The 12,682-nt window shown below is 42.2% G+C and overlaps 1 protein-coding gene across 3 annotated transcripts in view; it reads left to right on the top strand.

The window, feature by feature from the left end:
- The window catches only part of RhoGAP15B (RhoGAP_ARAP and RA_ARAPs domain-containing protein RhoGAP15B), a 33,454-nt gene extending 21,037 nt beyond the window's left edge, over positions 1 to 12,417 (top strand). For 2 of the 3 annotated variants that reach the window (XM_077661588.1, XM_077661589.1), the window contains exons 11-18: positions 1,405 to 1,482; positions 1,592 to 1,663; positions 2,803 to 2,917; positions 3,502 to 3,638; positions 3,730 to 3,849; positions 6,909 to 6,991; positions 8,472 to 8,513; positions 10,060 to 12,178. In XM_077661588.1, the coding sequence (XP_077517714.1) occupies positions 1,405 to 1,482; positions 1,592 to 1,663; positions 2,803 to 2,917; positions 3,502 to 3,638; positions 3,730 to 3,849; positions 6,909 to 6,991; positions 8,472 to 8,513; positions 10,060 to 10,207 (795 nt within the window). In that variant the 3' untranslated portion in view covers positions 10,208 to 12,178. Of the gene's footprint in view, positions 1 to 1,404; positions 1,483 to 1,591; positions 1,664 to 2,802; positions 2,918 to 3,501; positions 3,639 to 3,729; positions 3,850 to 6,908; positions 6,992 to 8,471; positions 8,514 to 10,059; positions 12,179 to 12,313 lie in introns of those variants that run through there. The other variant, XM_077661590.1, reaches the window with a different exon arrangement.
- The last annotated feature ends 265 nt before the right edge of the window (positions 12,418 to 12,682 follow it).

Raw genomic sequence — 12,682 nt, 5'->3', positions numbered from 1 at the left:
TTAGAAGCATTCGCGCTGTAACGTAATTCATGTGGGTGAAAATTTTCATGTGCATTGCTCATCAAACGACGCACTGTGCTGTTGATTATCGCATTTGTTGACTATCTGCACAGCAAGTATGATCAGAGATTGACTTTGCTATGGTTATTGCGATTTCTGTGTTCGGTAATTGCTGCCTGTGAGTTCTAAGCAGGAAAGAATCGCAGTACGTTCCGATCAGCTGCAGTCTTGCTGCCTCCCAGCTGTAGCTGTCAGCAGGGAATGCATGCATAAACTTGAACGCACTTCAGTAGGCTGATCGTTTTTCTTGTGGAAGCGCATGTACCATTAATACCAATTTTGCTGTATGTCGCAGCGCTCGAATGAAAGGCACTAAAATCCGGCCTTGCATGCTGGTGCCTTTCATACTGCATACATGATGGCCCTCAGTGAAATTTTTTTCTTTAATGAGCCAAATGGGAGGTGATGGTGCATGCATGTAGTACTTCTCAGATAGCATTTTTCAGCATATCTGCCTTCCCACTACAGGGAAAACATGCACTCGCATCGCATCGTGCTTCACACGTCGACGACGTGCATGTCTGCATGAGCGTGTACTAAAAAAAGAAACAAACGCTTTGCAATTTTATAATGCCCAGAGCAATTACGAAGTAGCTGATTAGACGGCTGAAGTGAGATATAAACCGCCTCACCAGCTACGTATCAAGTTTGTGAGAGCGTGAATGCCGTTAAGCGCTTGCGGTTTGGTACTTGCTGTGTACAATGTCCAAGTGTAGCCTGAGTGCACAGAAAGCGAGGTGAAAGATTCTGCGCTCGTTTTTACGTCTAGTCTTTAATTCTCTATTTTGTGTTGTCTTATATAATATGATTCACATTCTTGGCTACTCTCGCCGTGCTGCTTTCCTAACATTTTGATGGTAATTACTCATTGACGATGAAAAGGTGTTCCTCGTACGAATCCGTGCATGGTGACGCCACATGTACTTCACTTTTACAGTTTTCTGAAAGCTTTGTTCCCGGTAAAAATGACATTTGCTATCACTTGACACTAACCTATCAGTCTAGCCTGACTTAGCATTTGTCTTTGGTGTCCCTTTAGTATACTAACAAACTTCTGCTTTTTTGACTCTGAGGCATTCATGGATTTAGGTGGTCAGGGAATCCAAAATGCAAAAGGTGCAAAATGCAAAAAAGGGTTCCATAAAGCTTGGTTTAAGAACTCCTGCTATAGTGGGTGGTCCCACATGAAAGCGTATAGGTTAAACAGTAACTAGCTCTTGCAGGATGCTTGTTGATCTTGTTTTTCATTATTCAACGTCGTCATCTTTTGGAGGCGACCATTAGGTTTTTTGGATTCCACCTTTTTGGAATGTTATTAATGGTTGAGTTACTTTTCCTTGCTAGGTGGACCCTGCTGAGATGGAGAAGGAGAAGCGAATCCAAGCAGCCATGGATCTCCTTAGAGAAGCCAAAATTGCCCAGGTACAGAATGTGCCATATTTGCTTGGAGAGTGTTTTTGTCGCACACATGATGGCTGCTTTTATCCACAAGTGGTATGCTATTCTTTGCCATCTTCTGTTTCATTCTTAGAGACCAGCTGGTGACATTCTAGTCGGTGTATATGTCTACAGCAAAGACTGGGGTCACTGCATAAATGTAAAGGTAAGTTCGTGGTTCCCTCTGTGCTTATTTATAACTGATCGATAGCATCTTCGAGAAACTTTTTAGATCTTGAAATGCATAATTTCACTGTGTGCAAAGTTGTGATTATTCATTGTGAAGATTAATGTGGTGTACGTTTGGCACCACAATAGTAGTTGCAGGTTAGCACATAATCCAACCCATCCTCGCCTTCGCGCTGTCACCTATCGCTTCGGCGCTTCCTCAAAATCAGTGGTCGCAGCTTGCCTTTCAACTACTATTGATTGCTGCAACAGGAGGGGAGAGACTGTGTTTGGGATGTTGCTCCACGGTAGCATCATTTTTTACCATTCTCTCTTGCACGCTGCACATCTGGCAGCAGGTCATTCTTGCATCTTCCCTTATTGGGGCGACTCTAAAAGGCCCCATAATGGGTGCCTTTCTGAGATATAGAAGATGCCTAGTTTTTTGCTTCAATATATGAAGGAGATTTTGGTTTTTGCATTTTGTTCATATTTGTTCTTTGTGCACCTTGAAACCTTGGAGACAATATTTCATTTTTAAGTCGTCACTTCTGCCATCCCCTCCACCTCTTCAAGCTCTTTTCTTTTTTTGGTTATCAATTCCATTTCTTCAGCTTTGCATGAAATAAGTGCTGCATATATATACCTGCACCCACAAGTTGTCACAAGGGTGCCTTATATCTCTTTTATGCGGCAGCGTATACAGCTCGTTCGATCGAAAAGCCGTCGGCGTAGTTAGTAGTCGGCACAGCGTGTTGGAAGTAATCGCGGGCTGTGTAAAAAAATCATATCATGGTAATTTGTGGTTCTAGTGATTGATGATTGATTGATGTTTTATAGGCAATGATGAGTTAATGAAATCGTTATAATGAATTTAAAGAAATGAAAAAAGAGGAAAATGGAGGGCTCAAAGGTGTCAAAATGCTCAGAATAGAAAAGCCAATGCTTGATGATGGTAATTAATAACAATGTGTAATTGATTAATTAATTGAAACAATTGATGAAATGAAAAATGTATTCAAAGTTGTTTCCAACGGCAAGGTGATCGCGTTCTATGGACTCCCTGGCAGCACTGCAACACGCTGTCGCGTTCCACTCTTAAAGATGAATCTTAAGTGTCCTCCAATTTTTTTTCAGCTCTCTCCTGCCATGACTGCGGGTGCCCTGTGCAAGCACACAATGCAGCAGTTGAACATCAAGGAACCCACCAACAAAATGGCTGTCTTTGAAGTGATCTGTGAACAAGACCTGGGTCAGTGGCCAAATTGTAGCTCTTAATGGCAATGGCCTCAGACAAATATTCACGGCTATGTGTGATCGGAGTCAGTTATATTGTCACTCTAGTCGCCACTTTTAGTGCTTAAGGTCTTCTGTGACAGTATTTGTGGCTAGGCCAATGCAGAGATTATGTGGAAAGCATGAGGTCATTTCTGTTCCGACTACCTTGATTATTTGTCTAGTGGTTCTCGCTACAAGCCTCTTAGTCACAAAATTGCCAGGACATACACTGCTAAGCCATTATTAAAAAAGAAGCTTTCATTTGTACTTCAGCTTTAACACATAGCAGCATTCCGAATTTAGGCACTTTATGTTTCTAGTAAATTCTACTTTCTGTAGTACTGATTGTAAATGACTAATCCAGGGAACGTTTCACTCTTTCTTGAAAGCTCGTACTATGGCTTTCTTTGATTACTGTCACGAATGAATATTAGACTGCATAGTGTGTTACCTAATGTTGCGTGTTGCATATTATAAAGATTAAAATGTAGTGTATAGGGCACATTGACTTGTATGCCGTTGATTTCATTCCAGTTATATTGTGATTTTTTTTTTCAGAACGACCCCTGCACCACAGTGAACCCGTCCTTTCAGTAGTTGTTCGCTGGGCCAATTGGGATGCATCATTTGCCAAGTCTAATTATCTATGCGTCAAGAACAACTATGTCTATGATGAAATAGCGCCACTTGTGTCGGTGCGTGCAATGCACTTTTTCTGCCATGTGCAGTACCATTGCGGGATGCTTCAATTCTCGCCAGTACTACACCGATTCTTTTGTGTTTCAGAACCGTCAACCACTGTCTGTGTTCAGCGAGCTTCGCTTTGCGGAGGCCCGTCAGAAGAGCTTCAAGAAATCTGTCTTGGAGTTTACTGGGGGCAAGATAACGCAGTACAAAGATTCAAAGGTTAGAGCCCCTTTATCTTTACTGCTGCTTCCTTTTTATTGGCTACTGTGGTGCCTGTTGACACTTCTCTTATGTCCACACTGATAAGCAGCATTTCACTTTCTCTCTTATTTTATGAAATATTGCAGTGCCTGTGGCTCATGCAGATATAAAAAGGTAGAAGAGAAGTGTTTGGAAAAACACTTTCTCGATCACTGAATTCACCTTTTTCAGGCAATCCCAGAACACCTTGTGGGCTCGCAATGTAGCTTGGGAAAACAGTACGAGGTACGGGCCTACGGGGCAAACAAGCAAGCCATTCGCACAGGCTTAGGCCGAGGAACTAGTGCTTGCGACCAGGCTATTCAAACGGAATTGTCATACGTACTGCATCCAGCAAGGCTGTCCGTTCTTAGGCCGAGAAAGCTGTCTTTGTAGCCGAGGTATCCAAACAGAACCAGACTGGATCCCTGCTGCCAGCATTGGCAAAATGCGCTAAAATTTGTTGTTCTTGAAAATAATATCAAGAATAAGTCATTTTTGAGGATTGTTGACCATTGTAGAGTTGGTAGAAGTGATAAGGGCAATACAAGCTAATATCTTTCAACAGCTACTTTGCTGCTGCTGCTGCTGCTGCTGCCAGGTGCGGCTCGCATGGCATCTGCTAGCACCGCTGCTGAAAGTGTTGTGTAAATTGACCGTATCTTTATTTTATTATGAGATGGGGTTCAGAACAGTAAAGCAGTGACAAGAGTAGTATCTTAAATACAACACCGGTCAGTTCCATCCGTTGCGGCTTCAATGCGAAACAGGCTAGTGCACCGACGATCGGGGCAGATGGCGGACAGCGCAGTTCGCTGCCCGGCAGGTGGCGCCGTTTTGGAAAGCTCGGCACTCATGAAGGCGTGCTTTGTTGTGGCTCGAGTATAGCAAGCAGTCTTTCTGATGACGAGGCTTTTTGTCTTTTCTGGTGCGAACATGGAAGTACATCGAGCAAAGAAGTGCTCAGACACTGCTGTACGGTGCTAAAGCATGATACCGGCTATTGGCAGAGCCCTGCAGAGACGCAGTCTTGAGACACACTTGGCTACAAATAAGTTTGTCGTCGGTTGGTTGATGAGCGTACCCTTAGCAGGGCTCAGCTTGGCAAGTCGTAGCGAAGGGACAGGTGCGGGTGTGTACACGCACTTACCATCAGCACTTCCGCACCCACTGGTGGCACTGCCGTGCCTGAAAAAGGTATATTCTCTGCGTTAGGCTGCATTTTAAGATCAATTTATTGATTGGAAGGGCAGAAGGAATAGTATTAAGCATTTTCTCAGAAATGTTACTGTGGGTATGCATCATCATGATTTTATTCACCCTTGAAGTCCTCTAGGCCCCAAAGGGCGCATAATTTGCAAGGAGCCGCTGCGGTGGCTCAGTGGTTATGGTGCTTGGCTGCTGACCCGAAAGACGCGGGTTTGATCCCGGCCGTGGCGGTGGAATTTTGATGGAGGTGAAATGCTAGAGACCCGTGTACTATGCGATGTCAGTGCATGTTGACTCCAGGCAGTCAAAATTTTCCAGAGCCCTCTACTACGGCATCTCTCGTAGCCTGAGTCACTTAGCGACATGAAACGTATAAAACCATTATTAACAAGGGCATATGTAACGAAGTAGTTTCTTACATAGTAGAGAGGGTCTAAGTCATTGGGCTGCATTCTTTGAGGTGTCAGATATCAATGACTTCATTCTTTTCATATCAGTTTGAAACTGGTGCTACTTCATTGCTATAAGATGGCAAATTTTGTGCGATTATTTTGTTTGGTATAAAATAATTAAGTACAAAACTGAACAAAACAGAGAAGAACCAATCTAGCAAAGTTCCTCAAATGCTGCCTGCAAATTTGTGTTTAGCACCTCTACTTGAATGTAATGAGAAGCCAGCTATACTCTTTTGATGCATCTTGTTAGGCAAGCTAAGTGAAGGAGATACTGATAGATGAAAGACAGAACTAAAATTGGTTTTTAGGGAAAGGAAATGGTGCAGTATGTCTGGCGTATTATCGGCTGAACCCACAGCTGTAAGGAAAGGGATAAAGGAGGGAGTGAAAGAAGAAAAGAAAGGGGATCTTTTAACCTGCACTGACATTGCACAGCACATGGGCGGGTCTTAGTTTCGCCTCCGAAACAAACGCAGCCGCGGACTCCAGAACAGTAGCCGAGCGCCCTAACCACTGAGCCACCGCGGTGGGTAAGACCAGTACTGCTGCTTATAGTTTAATGTTAGTTTTTAGTTACATAGAGTTCTGTGTTGTTTTTGTTTAATCTTCATCATATTAGAATAATACAGTGTGTATATCTACCCTTCTTTTTCGGCTTTTGTTGTCTTCGGTGCTCAGGGAGGAAAATCAGTTGCCGTTTTTTGGTTTAGTTATTATAAAAACCAGGCTATTCAACAGTTTAATAAGTTCAAGTTATTCTTCCAAGCAGAAAAAATTTAGTAGTTTTATTAGGGAATGGTTTGGTGCAGGGCAACAAATGCTCTCATTTTTGCTGATTAGTCTTACAAACAATGTATAAATAGTAGCTTATACCAAAAAACGGCTCACCATGCCAAGATATATTTTGCTCATTTGTTGCAATTATTTGATCACATATATTACCATCTTCTTGTGCAGTCTGCCCCAACTCTGCTGAACCTGCTTGCCCTTGATTGTAAAGTAGAATATCAATGGTGCAAATCTTACTGTGTTGCGACAAATGTTCATATCATCTAAATCTAGCAAAATTTCTATGCAGAAATACCACACGACTTGTGACCGCAGCGTTGGTGATGTGCAGGCACGGTTTTTAGTGTACGAGAGTGCGGCCATTGGCCCTTACTCAATGGCACTCAATAGTCAGTGTCCCTCAGTTACCCTCAATAGCCCAAAGAGCTTTACATAATAGCAGTTCTGTGTTCAACTTCCTTATCTCCAGTTTCATATAAAAGTTGTGATGATATTTAGTGGTGCTGGGATACTGGGAAAGCAGCCACTTTAACGTTTTTGAGTGTGTTGCGATCCAGCAAGCTTATGAAGCACATGTTCTTGCAGGCTAGTCAGCTTCTAAACCAATGGAACATTGAGGACGTTCTCTGGTTCATGGGATGTGAATCTCGGCGGAGTCCACCTTCCAAGTAGGTTCTCTTCATCATGCCTTATTTGGCAGCAACTCAGTTTCTACGTCTTCATTGCATACCTGCCAGCATTGACAGTCTTGTTATGCTATGTATGCTTTTGTTTTAAAGGAGTGTAGACATCCAATTTCGATGGCATATTTTTTCTCTACAATGATGCGGAAGACACTACTATGCATGAATCACCTTGTGGTATTTGCCTACCACTGCTAAATAATTTATAATCGAAATTTTCTGTCAGACTATTTCAGTTTCAGTTTCAACAGCTGAGCAATGGCTGTGATGTCAAAGTGTGGTTGTACGTCACATGAGGCATTGCAAAACGTCGATATAATCGTTGATTCATCGTTTTAATTCACTGCAGTGCTGAAGCCAGCCTTCCTCAAGAGCCGAAATGACACGAATGTAGAAGCAACGATTATATTGCAGTTTTTTCATGCCTCACATGACCTATAACCACACTTTGACATCACAGTCATCGTTCGGGTAATTAAGCCGAAACCAAAACAGCATGAGAAAGATATTCGATTATAAATTATTTAGTGCTCGTAAGAAAATACCACCTGGTAATCCATTTATAATAATGACTTATGCATCATTACAAACAAGAAAACATGCACCCAAAAGTTAGGTGCTATGCCCCTTTAATATCTTAATTGCTTTTGAGTTTTGTTACCTAGCTGTCTTGTTCTGAATGTCTTATGAGCATCACATTGCATGTTGTCACCCACTTACCTTATTTACACGATTGTAAGTCGACCTATTTTTCAAAATTTGAAAATTTGAAGTGGGAGGGTCGACTTACAATCGGAACGAAAACAGCGCACTATAAGTAAAGGCAAGACATACAAGATATCGGGCATGCTACAGCGTGGTAGGATTTTTGCTGCGCGGCTCCGTCGCATCACTCTTGGTGCTGGCCTTGAGCAGCTGCCACGGCAACGCGCAGAACTGACATCCCCTCCCCGCGCGCGCGGGTGGTGGAAATTATCTAGGAGCCGTCCACTACGGCACAGCATGTCTTTCTCTTTCTTTTTTTCACTCCCACCTTCCTCCCTTCCTTTATGATGCTGTTCTGGTGTCCACCGACATGTGAGACAATTACTGCGCCATCTCCTTTCTTCAAAGACGAATTTTCGGTTTTTACAGGAGCACCTGTTGCACTTCCTTTGCCACTATGAAAGACACAGTTAAGGAAAATAGTTAATAGCATTGTATGAAAGCTATTCCCCTGCCCTGGACATACAGCGTGTGCACTTGACCAGGCAGAGCTGCTGTGTCCTTCGTAGTGCGTTTAAATATTGCCTATAGTCGATTCATGGAGTTCCATCCTGTGTTATCATAAACCAAGTGAAAAGTGAGTTGTAAAGAACGTATTAGTGTTCCTTGCACCATCTTTTTGCATTCCGGTAAACTCAAATGAAATGCTTGTTGCATTTTGGTTGGTCATTGAGCTCTTCACATGAACTTGGCATTGCAGGTGGAATTTTACATTTGTGATGCGCCAAGGAGACATTAAACGGTAAGCAGCTACCTTTGTTTTCTTATCCAATTTCTGCATCCTCACGTGATGTATTCTGCTTAGGCACAACTCCAGACAATCCCTTTGGTTTAGTACAGTTTCTATTCACCTTCCATAATATTTCAGGGGCACTGTGGCTAAATTATGTGAACATGTTTTATGCAGTAGTTTGAGAAGGCCTTCAACATTCAATGAGGCGAGCTTTTTTCAAGCTTTAGAGAAGAGCAAACCAATTCTGCCGCATTGATTGCCTGCTTTTCGTCCTTCTCTTTTGATCATGGTGTCAACTTGTCTATGCTCGTATGTGTAGTAGACTCCAGTCAAGGGCTGGCACTTGCCATATTTTACCTTTGCTGCTTTTGCATTACGGAGGTAGGGCATGCATACAAACATTTATGAAATGAAAGTGGAATACATAGGAGAATTTTTCACTAGAGATTAACAAATACTGAAGACATTACAGTCACAAATCTAGGTCTAAGAAATCAGTAGAAAGTGATCAATGAAGATCAAACAGCACACAAATAAATTAAATGGACTGACCACTGACCAAAACGTGTCATGAGATTATGGCGGAAATGAAAAGATCACTCATATTGTAAGAATTGAGCACTGCAATATCGAAGAAACAAGGATTTATAATTTTAATTTGGCATTGAAAATCATTAAAAGTCATCTTGCGGTGAAACTTGCCATTATCGGCGTATCCCACCACGGGACTACATTGTACTAAAATTTCACTGCTTTGTTTTAAATGCGCAGTTTTTTTCTCTCCTCTTAGGAGTGGTCATAATGTTTTATTATAGTTTACACTCTTTCAAGTGCGCCCTTCAGTGAAAAGCAATGCTCCCTTCGCATCATCGACCATGTGCTTTTAGCTTTTGTCACTAGATGGTGCCACAGTGTTTTGCATTCCTTGGATGGAGCGGCAACCACAGTGCAGTGAAACTTTTGTGATCAGGGGTACATCTCCATGCTGCAACAGTTTTGGGTCTGAAAACCAAAACGAACAATACTGTATACTAAAAATGTCTGGCGGGTGAGGTTTATACTAATTTTTGGTGCAGCACTTGCCGACATGAATTTTCCAAATGCTCACTAATTATCGTATCCAGCATCAGGATACATAAAAAATGGGGGCATGCACTGATTGAAGATTTCTCGGTAAAAATCTTCTACAGCGTTTTCAACAAAATCGTTGTGGAATCCAGCACCTTGGACAGCAACCTTTCCGTTGTACTGAAAAAAAATTGGGTGCTTAAAAATTTAGTGTTCGGTCTCTTCAAGAAGCGTGTGCACTGTGTTAAACACTCTTCAGGAGGCTGGTTTTTTATTCTTGCTGCTTGAACATGCAAAAATAGAAGGTGGTGGGAAACCAGTCAGCTTGGACACTAAATGCAGGTGTAGTTTTCATTCAAAAGCGCTAAAGCTAGCGGCTAAGTAAAGGCAACCTTTGAAGATGTAGCAGTGGTAAGGCAGTGTATTCAAAACTTTTTGCATTCTCTCTTTACTGTCATGTGTTCCTCATGTCTGTTTGAACTCTCAGGACAAAGGACCGCCCATATTTTGGCAACTGCGTGAGCTTGACCACTCAGGAGGAATTCGAGAAGTGGCTGGCAGCCATGCTGAATGCCGAGTTTCCCAAAGGTATCTTTCCACCTCCTCCGGAGCCCATTCCCGACCTGCTGGCCTGATCTGGGCTGGTGAACGTGCAGGTGTCTTCCAACATTTTTTTTTTGTCTTGTTGTTTCATTTACCTCTTTTCTTTTTTTATCCTTTTGACATCCGACTACTGCTGTAGTCATCATCTCGTGCAAGTTTGGTGAATCCCTCTGTGTTCATCTCACCTTGTACCATCTGTTGCATTGCCAACAAAGACAGGTGTCATATTGGTGCTTCTGCTGTCAAAACAGCAGACTCATTTGCATTTGGGCTTTGCATGAAGTGGTATTTGGTCCATGCACTGTGGCCAGTACGTGCCAAGTTTGTTTACTCTATCTGCCTGACTCATCTCAAAGAAGTCGTGATGCCCATTTTTTACGGGTTTGGTTAACTGGCAGTAGGCAGTTTCACTTGATGATAAGGAAAAAAAAGACCATGGTGCAATTTGTAGCTGAAAGGATGATTGCACCTGCTGAAAGCAGAGGTGGGAAAAGCGTTTCACCTTGCTTACACTGAATTCTACTATGTTTGTTAAGCTACACTATTTTATCCATCTGGCATCGCTGTAGACAACAGGCCATTTAAACCGGTTTCACAATAATTCAGACCAAACAGTCATGTGGTGTGACCATACAGGTTGTTTACAACCCAATGTCAAAGGCCATCCCTGTGTAAAATTCTTTAAATTAGCCAATCATTTCAAAAGGAGAGGTATCGTAAGCATTCGCACCTGTCCGCATAAGCAGTGCACCAGTTGGTTGTTCTGATGCATCTCTTCTCCAGCTACCAGTGTTGCTGTTGTGGTTGCTGGTTGTCTGTTTACTGTCTGCATCTCTCTGCTGCTGCTGCTTTGGCACAAATGTGTACGCACACTGCTGTGTCCTGCGTATGAAGCTGCGATCAAGTGTAGTGATGTTATTTGCTATGTGTTTTTGTAAATGTCTATCCTTGTGTACCGTTTACTTGTTTCATACAACGAAAGTGCACTATTGCCTTTATATATTTAAATCTAACATCATCCGAGGCTGGATTAGCCTAGTGTCGAGGTTTTCACAGGGTAGTGCTTTGAGTAAGAGTAGTGAGGCTGCACGGTGGCCTCCCTGTAAATCATTTTATAATCTTCTTTAGAGCGTTTTATGGCTTAGCATATAGCCATTCAGGAACCGAATTCATTTCCGGCCTTGGTCAGAGAAACAAAAGAAAACGCTGTATTCAGCCTCACTGCATCTCACTGGCTTTGGGGATTTTTGGACACCATGTTTTAATCGTTCTATCCTGTTCGTGATGTTGCGCATTGTGAGAGCAGAACCAGGAGTAAACAGAATGTAACTTTTTTATCAGAACAGTACAGTAATGTGTGACTCAGTAGAGGTTTACTTATGAAGCCAGTCTACGAGCATGGTATGCTTGTGCAATTTCCTAGTGACCCTATGCTAAAGCGCAGCATGTTTACCAAGTTTTTCTTGGTTGTGCTTTAATTCACTTACATGCTGATTAGCATGCATATACATGTATTGTGCAATGATGGGCCTAACAGAATGTGCACTTTGTGGACCAGAATAGGTGTTGTGAATCTAACTGCCCACACTGCACCTAGTGCTGTCAACTCCAGCGCTCGACCTCTTAGTTGAGGCAATTTTATGTACACTAAGGGCGAACAAATATGTACATCGTATCTTATTTTATTTAGATAGTTGTGAACAGCTTACCTTTTATAATGGTGCTTTTGAATATTTTATGCATATATGACTGCCAACATCATATGAGTGCACATCTTATGAACATCTGCATGTGCATTTAGTACAGAGTAATATTTTTGCAAGGATCTTTTTGGTGGCAACTGTGGTTGAACATTTGTGCCATATAGTGGTTGTCGTGTACTCTTTATGATCAAATGACTTGCGCAGTGTTGTTGCTCTCTCTGACTTCAAAGTATATTGGTCTGTCTTGATTTATGAACCTGTTGTACTCGTTGGCTGCAATAAATGTTCTTTGTACATGTGTCCAGCGTTTGGGCATATTCGTTGAAGAGAACAACCCTGACTGTCTCCTCACAGCTTTTGCTGCTTGTTGGGTGGGATGGGTGTTTCTTATGAAGTTTTTGTATGTAATATCTGGGTTTTATTTTTCATCATCAGTTTCAGATCTGGAGGTTCCGCAATTCTGGGTGGATTGAAGATGTTCTATGCTTCTTTTTTTACTTGTTTGTGTCTTTTGAATAAAAGGAGCCAGCAATCTCTCACACTGATGATTTATGTGCCCATTTTAAAGTGACTGCTCCACTGCTGTGTCACCGTAAGGCTGTCTACCTTATTACATTGTGCTTTTGAGTGGGGCTGTACCACACAAATTCGGTATAAATAAAAAGAAAAAATACATTTTTCGAGGGGCAAACGCAAGAAAGGCATGACGGGACAAGTGCTCTCCCATCCTGTTGAGCGTATGTCCAAAAAATTGTGTGGAATTTATTATCTTTGTTGAAACCACGGTGAACCAACTAGCGCCTC

This window comes from Amblyomma americanum, chromosome 4 (genome assembly GCF_052857255.1).
Source record: "Amblyomma americanum isolate KBUSLIRL-KWMA chromosome 4, ASM5285725v1, whole genome shotgun sequence".
Lineage (NCBI taxonomy): Eukaryota > Metazoa > Arthropoda > Arachnida > Ixodida > Ixodidae > Amblyomma > Amblyomma americanum.
Note: the sequence above shows the minus strand (reverse complement) of the source record. Positions and strands in the feature narration are given on the sequence as shown.